General features: G+C 35.9%; 1 protein-coding gene across 2 annotated transcripts in view; it reads right to left on the bottom strand.

Annotated features, from left to right (window-relative positions):
- Window positions 1-15119, bottom strand: part of TBC1D19 (TBC1 domain family member 19) — a 209833-nt gene that overhangs the window by 147032 nt on the left and 47682 nt on the right. For both annotated transcript variants that reach the window (XM_082389264.1, XM_082389265.1), the window contains one exon: window positions 12847-12922. In XM_082389264.1, the coding sequence (XP_082245390.1) occupies window positions 12847-12922 (76 nt within the window). The remainder of the gene's footprint in view (window positions 1-12846; window positions 12923-15119) is intronic.

Below are 15119 nucleotides of genomic sequence, written 5' to 3' on the forward strand. Positions count from 1 at the left end.
GTTCCATATCTATGGCAAGGTTGGCAGGATTTTTCCAAGGTACGCCTTGCAAGAACTTCAGTCAGATGGTCAGAAGTCATTTCATAGAAGTCTTGGATGGTCAGAGAAATCATTTACTCAGACATCAGAAATAGTAATAAGATTTCCTGACAATGAGGAGAAATCCAAGGTGAAGCAAGTGGCTGCTTTTAAGCTGGGTCATCCTTTAGGTTCCCTCAAGAACTCTAATCTTGAGTAAGTGGTATTCATTCATTCCTTTGTCTCACTGACCAACATGTACTGAATGCTTTCTATCTATAAAGCACAAAGCTCAGACCAGTGAGTAAATCTTATAAGGAGCATGTAACCATTTAACACAAGAAAGAAACTTTCCAACAAGTAAGAAGACTTAATCAAAACGGGTTAAGTCAGTGAAATTGTGAATTCCCTGTTTCCAGAAGTTCTCCACCAAAAGGAGATGAACTCTAGAGGTTGGACTGGATAAATGTGAAGGTCCACTTTAGCTCCAGTTTTACAGAGACTTAATTTTTCTCAGGTCCTATTTCTGGAGGTGAATAAATAAGCCCTAAGTCTCAAAACTAAATGCTCAAAAAAAATCATAGTTATTTCTATGCTATTATTTAAGTAAAAATTTCAGTATGTACCTAGCACCAAAAAAAAGTAGAAGTAGCACATAAGTTATTGAAAAATGACAGTACATTAATACAAAATAAGAAGAAAGTAATAGTTTCTACTCCAAAGACTTATAAAATAAAGATCTTCTAAAATGTTGTTTAAAAGGAAAATGAATGGCATTTTACATTTAAAATGTTTAAATAGGAAGATATTACCTTTTACCTAAACCCATATCCTCTCTAAATGAAATTATTGTTGCATTCTAATCAGTTTCCCTAATAATTGGAATCTATGGTATTAACTCAAAGTATTTCAAGAGTTTTATAAATACAGTAGTTTCTAAGCCATGAGAGGCAAAAGATTCACAAAAGAACTGCAACTGTATTGAAATCTTTAAATGGGTATTAACTATCACCTTGCTACTTTTTCATAGTAATGAAAATAAATAAGTCATTAAAAAATATATAATAAATATATAACATGTAAACAACTATGAAATTATAAAGTTTAAAATTACTTTCTTCACCCTGAAAAGAATAAAGTAAAACAAAATAATAATCATCCAGCTATCTAATGGAAAAAGGTTTTAGTAATTCTCTGATTATAAAAGTAACACATTTATTCAAGATAGTTGGAAAAACAATAATATGTAAAGAATAAAATAATAAATAAGCACTCATAGATTTCAATCAGCCAAAATAACCACTGTTACTATTTTATTCTCTTCATTTTTTTCTACGCATGTATGTGTACAATTGAGATGTATATGTGTGTATGAATATACATACGCATATATATACATTTAATTAAAGTAGAATTATTTTGTTTTTATAGTTTGCTTTTCCATTTAAGATTATATCATATGCAATTTCCCATGTCATTATATTTCTTCAAAAATGTCATTTCTGATGCCTGTATAACATTGTCTTTTGGAGTTTCCATGTTATATTTAAGCAGGCCCTATTGCTGTTCATTTAGATGCTTTAAAATTTTTTACTATTATCATGAACATGAATTTCTGTGTTTCTCTGATTCTTTCCTTTAGGGTCTGAGAAATGAAATTACTAGGGATAAGGGTATGAATATTTTCTAAAAGGGAATACTTTGCAGTTTTTGATTATTCAATCATTCATTATTTTAAAAAAATATCTATTGAGCGTCTACCATGGGCTAGGCACTATGCCAGATGTTGCAGATACAATTGTGAAAAGAGAGACACTGGCCCTGCTCTACAGAATCTAGTGATGATACAGACAACCCAAGTATTGTGGTGGGAAGTATAGCGTGCCTCCCATGTGGAAGACTGGAGAAACAGGATAAATATCTGAGTATCTGAGAACTAAGGGTCAGAAGTCCTTCCTAAAGAAACTATCATCTAACACAGGACCTGAAGAATATGCAGAAGTTAGCCAAAAATATGTGGGATTTGAGGGTAGGCAGTTTTGGGTAGAAGCAACAGCATGAGCACAGGTTCTCCTGTTGGGGAACAACTGAGGAGATCCAGTATGATTAGAGAGAGAGAACGTACATGTGTGTGGAATTGGGCATGGGAGTGGCAGTAGGGGGAGGGACAGTGTGAGGAGGCAAAAGATGAGACTTGAACAGTAAAAAGGGGCAAGATCATTTATAGTCTTTTAAGCAAAAGTAAGGAATTGGAGCTCTATCCTAAAAGTCTTAGAAGTTTTAAGAAATGGAGTGACAATACAGAAGGCAGAAAGACCAATTAGGAAGGGGATGTGAATTGAAGTAATATAAAACTAGCAAAATTCTCATTTTTGCTAAGGTTACTGGATTGACAGTGAATAGGATAAATTCAACCACGCAGCACACCTTGAGTTTGTCTGAGCATTTCTGGACTGGATACAGAAATAGGCTGAATATCATCAGGTAGTGTAGATTCTGGAGTGGCTGTCCAGATTCAAATTCCAGGTCTTCCACTTAGTAGTTTGGTAAAGTTGGCCCTATCTAAGACCATAAGAGTAACTCATTTCATAGAGTCAGCATAAATATTAAATGAGTGAATACTTGTAAAGCACTAGAATGGTACCTGGCACATAATTAGAGCTCTATGTGCTTACTACTATTATTTCACAAGAAAACTTATGCACTTATATTTATCACACTGCATATAAGTTTCTTCAAATATTGCTTTCTGTGAAAGGTGTAGCAAAATAGTTCCCAAAGTATTTTACATGGAAATAGATTACATAAGTTTGAACAACACTAGATTAAATACAAATTAAACAGTTTCTTTATTGCAGAACCTCTCTGAGCTGTTAACATGCCAAAAGAAATTATAAGCAACAAAATTAAGGAGTATTAGATTTTAAAAAAGTATAAAATAAATATCCATGAGTCCCTACTGATAAAAATAAATGATTGAATAAATAAATAAATGGGGGAGAGGAGACAACTCTTCCATGCAGAAGAATTCCAAATAATTTCTGTAGATACCCCCCCCCCCTCAGGGAGGTGGAACGTAACTTCTCAAGTGTGGACCATGACTTCCTTCCAGAGGGTACAGTATACATACAAAGGGGGGGGGGGAGGGGGGAAGAGTAGCTTTACAGTGGAAAAACCTCACAAATAATACCTCAATCAGGCAATCAAGGTCAACATCAACAGTGATATATCATATTGATAGTATATACCATGATATAATTTAATGAATATAAATGGCATTTTATATCTGTGATCTTCCTCCAAAAAACCCACAACCCTAGTCTAATAATGAGAAAAACATCAGACAAATTCCAAGAGAGGGATATTCTACAAAATACCTGACCAGTACTTCTCAAAACTGTCAAGGTCATCAAAAACAAGGAAAGTCTGAGAAACTGTCATAGCCAAGAGGAGCCTAAGGAGACATGACAACCAAATGTAATGTGGTATCCTGGATGGAATCCTAAAACAGAAAAAGGATATGAGGTTAAAACTAAGGAAATCTGAATAAAGTATGAACTTTAGTTATTAATACTGTATTAATATTAGTTCACTAAGTGTAACAAATGTACCATAGTAATGTAAGATGTTAATAGGGAAACTGGGTACGGGTTCCATGGGAACTCTCTGTACTGTCTTCTCAATTTTTCTGTAAATCTAAAACTCTTGTAAAAAATCAAGTCCACTAAAAATAATAAATTGTGATTCACCAAGAGGAAGGCAATGTGTGCTTCCATCCCCAAACTTATTTGTCCCTGGAACCCCCTTTTATGGAGCATCTCTCAGGGCTAGGATTCAGCGTAAAACACTCTGGAAAATGCTGGTGCAGTATAAGGAGCCTCTTCCCCTCATCAGCCCAGAAAGCTTCCTAGCCATCTTCCCTATAGCACCCAGCACTTTCTACCTTATGTTATAGGTACATATGTCCAAGTCTTATTTCAATTATTAAATCATGAAGTTACCTGAAGGCAGAATCTGTATCTAATTTATTTCTGAATCTTCACAGCACATAGCAGAGTGTCTTCCACTCGCAGGCATTCAGTAAATATCTTTTAAATAAGTATTGTAATAATTGCTAGAAAGGATGGTAAATGCCTTTACTTACTGATTCATTATAAACTTACTAAATTCCTGCTACATAAAGGTCAGTATACTAGAGGTAACAGCTACACAAAAGTCTTTTTAAAATTGTTACTGCTTTCCAGAGGCTTATAGGAAAAGATAGAAAGATGCGTACAGAAATTACTATAATAGAATGCAATTTGTGAATGAAGGCCATAAAATGACAGTGTGCTACAAGAGTCCAAAAGAGGGAGAGATCCTTTTCAACAGGGGTAATAACAACGTCAGAGAAGAGATGCCATCTGAGTTGACACAAAATAGATGGGATTTACATAATGTAAAGCAGGCAGAGGGCTTTCCATGACAGGAAAACTAAGTGTTAAAGATGCAAGAGGAAAGGCAAAATGATTCACTTGGAAGGGCACAAACTGCAGTTATAAGACAGCAGAGACTGATAAAGTGGAAGGAGCAGCTGGGGACAGATAGTAAAAACTCTTAAATGGTGGGCTGTGGAGTAGAAACTTCATTTGTTAGGCAATTGGCAATCACTGAAGGTTTGTTAGAAGGCAGTGAGATACATTATAAGGGTTCATCTGCTTGAGGTTAAAGTTAATAGTATTGAGGGTACATAAGGAGAAAGACAGATTGAAAGTTGGTAGTTATAAAAGTTAGTAGTGAGGGACCTTCAAGATGGCGGGGGAGTAAGATGTGGAGATCACCTTCCTCCCCACAAATATATCAAAAATACATCTACATGTGGAACAACTCCTACAGAACACCTACTGAACACTGGCAGAAGACCTCAGACTTCCCAAAAGGCCTGAATGAGTCAGAGCCCCCTAATCAGCCACTGTTTTAACCCTGTCCTGTCTGGGCAGGAACAGATGCCTGAGGGCGACCCACACACAGACAGGGGGCCAAAACCAAAGCTGAACCCGAGGAGTTCTGCAAACAAAGAAGAGAAAGGGAAATTTCTCCATGCAGCCTCAGGAGCAGTGGATTAAATCCCCACAAATCAACTTGAGGTACCCTGAATCTGTGGAATGCCTGAATAGACAACATCCCAAAATTGAGGTGGTGGACTTTGGGAGCAACTGTAGACTTGGGGTTTACTGTCTGTGACTGACTTGTTTCTGATTTTTATGTTTATCTTAGTTTAGTTTTTAGTGCTAGTTATCATTGGTAGATTTGTTTATTGGTTTGGTTACTCTCTTTTTAAATTATTATTTATTTTAATAATTTTATTTATTTATTTTTTAAAAATTTATTTTTCTTTCTTTTTTTCCTCCCTTTTCTTCTGAGCTGTGTGGCTGACAGGGTCTTGGTGCTCCAGGCCATGTCAGGCCTGAGCCTCTGAGGTGGGAGAGCCGAGTTCAGGACGTTGGACCAGAAGAGACCTCCCGGCCCCATGTAATATCAATCAGCGAGAGCTCTCCCAGAGATCTCCATCTCAATGCTAAGACCCAGCTCCACCCAACGGCCAGCAAGTTCCAGTGCTGGACGCCCCATGCCAAACAACTAACAAGACAGGAACACAACCCCACCCATTAGCAGAGAGGCTGCCTAAAATCATACTAAGTTCACAGACACTCCAAAACACATCACTGGATGCAGTCCTGCCCACCAGAAAGACAAGATAAAGCCCCACCCACCAGAACACAGGCACCAGTCCCCTCCACCAGGAAGCCTACACAACTCACTGAACCAACCTCACCCACTGTGAGCAGACACCAAAAACAATGGGAATTACGAACCAACAGGAACTCTGCAAGCCAGAAGGGAGTGGCAGGACATATTTAAAGTGATGAAAGGGAAAAATCTACAACCAAGATTACTCTACCCAGCAAGGATCTCATTCAGATTCGACAGAGAAATTGAAAACTTTACAGACAAGCAAAAGAGAATTCAGCACTACCAAACCAGCTTTACAACAAATCCTAAAGGAACTTCTCTGGGCAGGAAACACAAGAGAAGGAAATGACCTACAAAAACAAACCCAAAACAATTGAGAAAATGGTAATAGGAACATACATATCGATAATACCTTAAATGTAAATGGATTAAATGCTCCAACCAAAAGACATAGACTGGCTGAATGGATACAAAAACAAGACCCGTATATATGCTGTCTATAAGAGACCCACTTCAGACCTAGGGACACATATAGATTGAAAGTGAGAGGATGGAAAAAGACATTCCATGCAAATGGAAATCAAAAGAAAGCTGGAGTAGCAATTCTCATATCAGACAAAATAGACTTTAAAATAAAGACTATGACAAGAGACAAAGAAGGACACTACATAATGATCAAGGGATCAATCCAAGAAGAAGATATAACAATTGTAAATATTTATGCAGCAAACATAGGAGCACCTCAATATATAAGGCAAATGCTAACAGCCATAAAAGGGGAAATTGACAGTAACACAATCATAGTAGGGGACTTTCACACCCCACTTTCACCAATGGACAGATCATCCACAATGAAAATAAATAAGGAAACACAAGCTTTACATGACACATTAAACAAGATGGACTTAACTGATATTTATAAGACATTCCATCCAAAAACAACAGAATACACATTCTTCTCAAGTGCTCATGGAACATTCCCGAGGATAGATCATATCTTGGGTCACAAATCAAGCCTTGGTAAATTTAAGAAAATTGAAATCATATCAAGTATCTTTTCCGACCACAACTCTATGAGACTAGATATCACTTACAGGAAAAAAAAAACTGTAAAAAATAGAAACACATGGAGGCTAAACAATATGCTACTAAATAACCAAGAGATCACTGAAGAAATCAAAGAGGAAATCAAAAAATACCTAGAAACAAATGACAATGAAAACACGACGACCCAAAACCAGTGGGATGCAGCAAAAGCAGTTCTAAGAGGGAAGTTTATAGCAATACAATCCTACCTCAAGAAACAAGAAACATCTCAAGTAAACAACCTAAACTTACACCTAAAGCAATTAGAGAAAGAAGAACAAAAAACCCCCAAAGTTAGAAGAAGGAAAGAAATCATAAAGACCAGATCAGAAATCAATGAAAAAGAAATGAAGGAAACAATAGCAAAGATCAATAAAACTAAAGGCTGGTTCTTTGAGAAGATAAACAAAATGATAAACCATTAGCCAGACTCAACAGGAAAAAAAGGGAGAAGACTCAAATCAATAGAATAAGAAAATGAAAAAGGAGAAGTAACAACTGACAGTGCAGAAATACAAAGGATCATGAGAGATTACAACAAGCAACCATATGCCCATAAAATGGACAACCACAAGGAAATGGACAAATTCTTGGAAAGGTACAATTTTCCAAGACTGAACCAGGAAGAATTAGAAAATATAAACAGACCAATCACAGCACTGAAATTGAAACTGTGATTAAAAATCTTCCAAGAAACAAAAGCGCAGGACCAGATGGCTTCACAGGCGAATTCTATTATACATTTAGAGAAGAGCTAACACCTATCCTTCTCAAAGTCTTCCAAAATATAGCAGAGGGAAGAACACTCCCAAACTCAGTCTAGGAGGCCACAATCACGCTGATACCAAAACCAGATAAAGATGTCACAAAAAAAGAAAACTACAGGCCAATATCACTGATGAACATAGATGCAAAAAACCTCAACAAAAAACTAGCAAACAGAATCCAACAGCACATTAAAAGGATCATACACCATGATCAAGTGGGGTTTATCCCAGGAATGCAAGGATTCTTCAATATACACAAATGAATCAGTGTGATACACCATATTAACAAACTTAAGGATAAAAAACATATGATAATCTCAATAGATGCAGAAAAACCTTTTGACAAATTCAACACCCATTTATGATAAAAACTCTCCAGAAAGTAGGAATAGAGGGAACCTATCTCAAAATAATAAAGGCCATATATGACAAACCCACAGCCAACATCGTTCTCAATGGTGAAAAACTGAAACCATTTCCTCTAAGATCAGGAACAAGACAAGGTTGTCCACTCTCACCGCTTTTATTCAACATAGTTTTGGAAGTTTTAGCCACAGCAATCAGAGAAGAAAAAGAAATAAAAGGAATCCAAATCAGAAAAGAAGAATTAAAACTGTCACTTTGCAGATGACATGATACTATACATAGAGAATCCTAAAGATGCTACCAGAAAACTACCAGAGCTACTCAATGAATGTGGTAAAGTAGCAGTATACAGAATTAATGCACAGCAATCTCTTGCATTCCTATACACTAATGATGAAAAATCTGAGAGAGAAATTAAGGAAACACTCCCATTTACGACTGCAACAAAAAGAATAAAATACCTAGGAATAAACCTACCTAAGGAGACAAAAGACCTGTATGCAGAAAACTATAAGACACTGATGAAAGAAATTAAAAATGATACAAACAGATGGAGAGATATACCATGTTCTTGGACTGGAAGAATCAACATTGTGAAAATGACTCTACTACCCAAAGCAATCTACAGATTCAATGCAATCCCTGTCAAACTACCAATGGCATTTTTCACAGAACTAGAACAAAAAATTTCACAGTTTGTATGGAAACACAAAGACCCCGAATAGCCAAAGCAATCTTGAGAAAGAAAAACAGAGCTGAAGGAATCAGGCTCCCTGACATCAGACTATACTACAAAGCTATAGTAATCTAGAGAGTATGGTACTGGCACAAAAACAGAAATATAGATCAATGGAACAAGATAGAAAGCCCAGAGATAAACCCACGCACATATGCTCACCCTATCTTTGATAAAGGAGGCGAGACTATACGATGGAGAAAAGACAGCCTCTTCAATAAGTGCTGCTGGGAAAACGGGACAGCTACATGTAAAAGAATGAAATTAGAACACTCGCTAACACCGTATACAAATATAAATGCAAAATGGATTAAAGACCTAAATGTAAGGCCAGACACTATATAACTCTTAGAGGAAAACATAGGCATAACACTCTATGACATAAATCACAGCAAGATTCTTTTTGACCCACCTCCTAGAGAAATGGAAATAAAAACAAAAATAAACAAATGGGACCTAATGAAACTTAAAAGCTCTTGCACAGCAAAGGTAACCATAAACAAGACGAAAAGGCAACCCTCAGAGTGGGAGAGAATATTTGCAAACGAAGCAACTGACAAAGGATTAATCTCCAAAATATACAAGCAGTTCATGCAGCTCAATATCAAAAAAACAAACAACCCAGTCCAAAAATGGGCAAGAGACCTAAATAGACATTTCACCAAAGAAGATATACAGATTGCCAACAAACAAATGAAAGGATGCTCAACATCACTAATCATTAGAGAAATGCAAATCAAAAGCACAATGAGGTATCACCTCATAACGGTCAGAACGGCCATCATCAAAAAATCTACAAACAATAAATGCTGGAGGGCTTCCCTGGTGGCGCAGTGGTTGAGAATCTGCCTGCTAATGCAGGGGACACGGGTTCGAGCCCTGGTCTGGGAAGATCCCACGTGCCGCGGAGCAACTAGGCCCGTGAGCCACAACTACTGAGCCTGCGCATCTGGAGCCTGTGCTCCACAACAAGAGAGGCCGCAATAGTGAAGAGGCCCGCACACCGCGATGAAGAGTGGCCCCCGCTTGCCGCAACTAGAGGAAGCCCTTGCACAGAAACGAAGACCCAACACAGCCAAAAATAAATACAAAAATAAAATAAAATTAAAAAATAAATAAATAAATAAATGCTGGAGACGGTGTGGAGAAAAGGGAACCCTTTTGCACTGTTGGTGGGAATGTAAATTGATACAGCCACTATGGAGAACAGTATGGAGGTTCCTTAAAAGACTAAAAACAGAACTACCATATGACCCAGCAATCCCACTACTGGGCATATAACATTAGAAAAGCGTAATTCAAAAAGAGTCATGTACCATAATGTTCACTGCACCTCTATTTGCAATAGCCAGGACATGGAAGCAGCCTTTGTGTCCATCAACAGATGAATGGATGGAGAGGATGTGGCACATGTACACAATGGAATATTACTCAGCCATAAAAAGAAATGAAATTGAGTTATTTGTAGTGAGGTGGATGGACCTAGAGTCTGTCATACAGAGTGAAGTAAGTCAGAAAGAGAAAGACAAATACCGTATTCTAACACATATATATGGAATCTTAAAAAAAAAAAAAAAAAAAAAAGGTTCTGATGACCTAGGGGCAGGACAGGAATAAAGACACAGACGTAGAGAGTGGACTTGAGGACACAGGGAGAGGGAAGGGTAAGCTGGGACAAAGTGAAAGAGTAGCACTGACACATATACACTACCAAATGTAAAATAGATAGCTAGTGGGAAGCAGCCACATAGCACAGGGAGATCAGCTCAGTGCTTTGTGATCACCCAGAGGGGTGGGATAGGGAGGGTGGGAGGGAGGGAGATGCAAGAGGGAAGAGATATGGGAACATATGTATATGTATAACTGATTCACTTTGTTATAAAGCAGAAACTAACACACCATTGTAAAGCAATTATACCCCAATAAAGATGTTTAAAAAAAAAAATTACAACAACAAAAATCTTCAGTCTTGCAGATTTAGAAACCCACATAAAAAGACTGTAAAAATGTCACTTCCCTTACTTTGATAAATAATAAAAAATTCTTGAATTTCAAACAAACAAACAAACAAACAAAAAAGAATCAATTACAGTTGACCCTTGAACATCTCGGAGGTTAGGGATGCTAACACTCCACACAGCGGAAAATTCGAGTATATCTTAACAGTTGGCCTTCCATTCCTGTGGTTCTGCATCTGCAAATTCAACCAGCCCAGGTTAGTGTAGTACTGTAGTATTTAGCATTGAAAAAGATCCACATATTAGTTGATTCATGCAGTTCAAACCCACGTTGTTCTAGAGTCAACTGTATTTCAGCATACATTTACTGAGAGTGTTCTGTGGGCTAGGTACTATGCTTAGATGCTGAGGATTAAAAGCACAGTCCCCGCTCTTAAAGGGACTAATTTAGTGCAGGATTCTGCAAACTTTCTATAAAAAGGCAGATAGTAAAAAATTTAAGCTTTCCAGGTCATAACATCTCTAAAGCAACTATTTAAGTCTGACATAGTGCAAAAGCAGACATAGCCAGTATGTAAATAAAGGAGCATGACTATTTTTCCAATAAAACATATTTTATTAATTCCTATAAGTTTCATGGGTCACAAAATATTATTCTTCTTTTGATTTTTCAACCAGTTGAAAATGTTAAAAAAAATAATAAAATTCCTAGCTTGCTACCCATACAAAAACAGGTGGCAGGGCAGATCTGGCCCATGGGCTGTAGCGTGCCAACTCTGGATCTAGCAGGTAAGCCTGGAGAGAAAAGAGAGGAGTACCATACGTATACACAATACATATATTTACCATTCATATATAGTCTCAGCAACTAGCAGTAGGCTTTAAGAACAGACCTGTTATTTATCTCTGTATCTCTTCAGTCTTAATAGGAAACCAACTTTTGTGTTTTGTTTTTTATACTTATGCTAAAACTGATACTTTCTCTAAAACTTTCAGAAATTTTCAAATTTTGCCAAAAAATACTTAGACCCAAGCATTTAGTTTTATTTTCTTGAGTTTATATCTTTACAACAAAAGACCAATTACTTCGTACGTGTATCATGTGATGATTATGATTTATGACACATCGATAATAAATACTGTCTGATTGCTAGCCCTAAAATACCGCCTAGAGATAGAAACATATTACATATTTCCTCAAATATCTCCATGTTTTTTGTTTATATTGCTTCCTTTCACCCTCTAATTTTGAGGGTTTTTAAAATGAAAATAAAAGCAGAAAAAGAAAAACCTGCCTAACATCTACCACTGTGGAGCATGGTAACTCAAAGCAAGCAGAACACTTCTCAGGAGCAGCAGAGCTACTATGATAACTGTTGAAGCTGGGTGACGGGTTCACTGGAGTTCTTTGGGGTGTATCTGAAAATTTTCATAATAATTTCTGAGACTCTGATGGAGAAAGAAGGTTGACTTATGAGGTCCATTAAATGCCTCAGCAGTGGCAGTTAGAGAGTCCCCAGCACTGTGAGGAAGGCTCATGAATAGTGCCACCTCACAGGCAGGCAGACCACACAGGGCCAAGGCAAAGGCCAGCTAAAAGAATTAGGGGCATGTGACAGAACTTATTAAGTTCCTACTTTAACAGCTTTTTACAGTTTTTCTGTTAAAGTTATTTTATTTTATGCTTTTAAAGTGACTTTTAGTTGTTTTCAGTGCATTTTAGATACAAGGTTCATTTGGGTTCTGTAACAGAATACAATTAGTATGTATAACCTGCTGTGAAAACAAATGTTTCAAATATAGTATCAGTAACACTGGTGTCAAAAGCTAAAATTTTAAGGGAAGAGTGAGTCAGTTCATTCCCATTTCATTCCTTTAATATCACAGAACATTAGGAACAAATTGTTTCATAATATTTACTTTTATGATATTTTAAATTTTAGGCTAGTATAGTACATGATTTTTTTTTCTTCTACTCAACATTTTCAAGATTACTACAGTTAAGTAAGTGCAATCCTTGGTTACTGAAAATAAAGAGTATGCAAATACTATTCACCTCACTTTAGTGGTCTTTACCCAGTCTTTCATATAATAAATACAGTCCTAATATTAATAAGGATCTTTCACTCTGCATTATATAACTTGGTATGGAAAAATAAAATTAAAATGAACAGTAGCCAACCTGTGCTTTCCTCATGTATACCAAAGGTTCTTTAAGATGTTCAGGAGGTGCAGCAGGATGACTGGGTAAAGGAAACCTGGGGACAAAAAGAGGGAGCTGAGTACATTACTCTTTTTTTTTTTTTTTAACAAAGAATGCATGTTTTTATTTATTCACTCAACAACCACAGACCTGAGAGCCCACTGCCATGTACTGGTTATATACAGGTAAACAGACCCCTGCCCTCAAAAGGTTTACAAACCAGAAGGCAGGCAAGAAAAACTACAAAAGCACCACAAAAGCATATATAGGGGGAAAAGAAGTCAGAGCTATGTATTTGATACAATTTTCCCTTATGCTAAGAATTGAAAAGTATATACATTACTCTTAATAATTAATCAGTTCGCCTGTTTAGAAATTACTTACCTCTGTAGTCCATGATATAAGTGAAATAGATATTTGTTAGCAGTTCTATGTGTTTACACAAGGTACAACAACCTAATAAAACTTTAATTCTTATCCTACTAGTATTGTAGTTTTAAATTAACAATTTAATGACTCGTTAAAAGTTAAAGTGAATTCATAAATTTAGGTAATTTTAAAATTATTTAGCTCTGTAAGTGCTCATATGAAAATTTTCACAACTGTTAATTTTAGTATGTAACTACTATAACACTTAGAGAAATTTTTTAAAGTCTGAAGTCTAAAAAAGTCCATTAACTTACTAATATATCAACTTTTCTCATTTCTCCCAATTTCCTTTTCCATAGGATTGAAATGATAGTAAAAATACTCTCTTTTATAATAGCCATGTTTTAGTATTAATATATTACATACTACATTAATTCACAAATTTAATAAAATTTTGAAAATTTAATGTCTTAAAAATTATGTTTTCTATGTAACATTACATTTTATATTCAAAATGTATTGTTTTTTATTAAGAAAACAGATTTATTTATTCAACAAATATTTGAGCCATTCTAAGTATTAAGTATATGGTAGGATTAAGACAGTTATCTCCTGTTCTTATGTACCTAATATTCTAGTGAAGAAAGAGTCAATATTTATAAAAACAAATAAATCAATAGAATAATATAAAATAGTAATAAGTGCCATGAGAAAATGAGAGCAGGATAGAGTCAAAAGTGATTTGGAAGGGCAGGGAAGGTGTCTAGAAAAGCTAATATTTGAACCAAGACATGAGTGAAAAGGAGCCAACCATTCAAAGATCTGGGGGAAGAACATTCCAAGTAAAAGGACAGAAAGCACAAGACTCTGAGGTGGGAAAATATGGAATGTTTAAAAATCAGAAAAAGCCAGGATGGTTGAAATGTAATGACTGAGGCACAGAGTGATATAAAATCATAGAGAAGGCAATAGGAGAACAGAACAATTTAACATTTACTTAGCGTTTTCAATCTCTTTCACAACATATAGCCCCCATTGAAATTAATCATATAATTTGTACCTACAGCAAAGCAACCATGTTCTAACAATCAAGAACCATACACTGAATTCTCAAGAAATTCCTCATCCAAAGGGGGACGTCCAAAGGGGGACACCAGACAGTTTCACTAACTGATTATTTCTGGCTAATTGTTTTTTTTCTACTAGAATCTGCATTCCATGTACCTAAACAAATCACCTTTCCCCACTCACAAGTGAAAAAAAAATTGATAATCTCTAGATACCTCAGTATTTCTTCTCATATGCAAGATAGTTTAAAAGCTATATATTTTACACCACTCACTACATCATTTGTAAAGAGACATGTGATTTATAATTAAATATAACTCTTAAAAATTCTTCCATTTTAATGGTAATTATTTCTAAACCTAATAAAACTTGGAAATTTAGGATTGAAACTTGAGAGCACTTACTGATGATCTTAAGGGTTATTTAATGCTCAAAGAAATTTATCCATTAATAAAAGGTAAGAAGTGACAACCCCAAATCATTCATATTAAACCAAAATAAAGTTAGATATTTATTCAATTGTAAATATTTAATGAGAACCTACTAAGAGTTCAAGGTAATAGAGATACAGCAGTGAACAAAACATGTTAAAATCTCTGTCCTTGGGACTTCCCTGGAGGTCCAGTGGTTAAGACTCCATGCTCCCAATGGAGGGGGCACGGGTTCGATCCCTCATCGGGGAAGATCTCATATGCCACATCGCGCAGCCAAAAAAGAAAATAAAATGAAATAGAATACAATAGAACAGAATAAAACAAAATAAAATAAAATCTCTGTCCTCCCATATTTTACATTTAGTAATACAAAGAGATGAG

Source organism: Balaenoptera borealis, assembly GCF_965194805.1.
Source record: "Balaenoptera borealis genome assembly, chromosome: 4".
Lineage (NCBI taxonomy): Eukaryota > Metazoa > Chordata > Mammalia > Artiodactyla > Balaenopteridae > Balaenoptera > Balaenoptera borealis.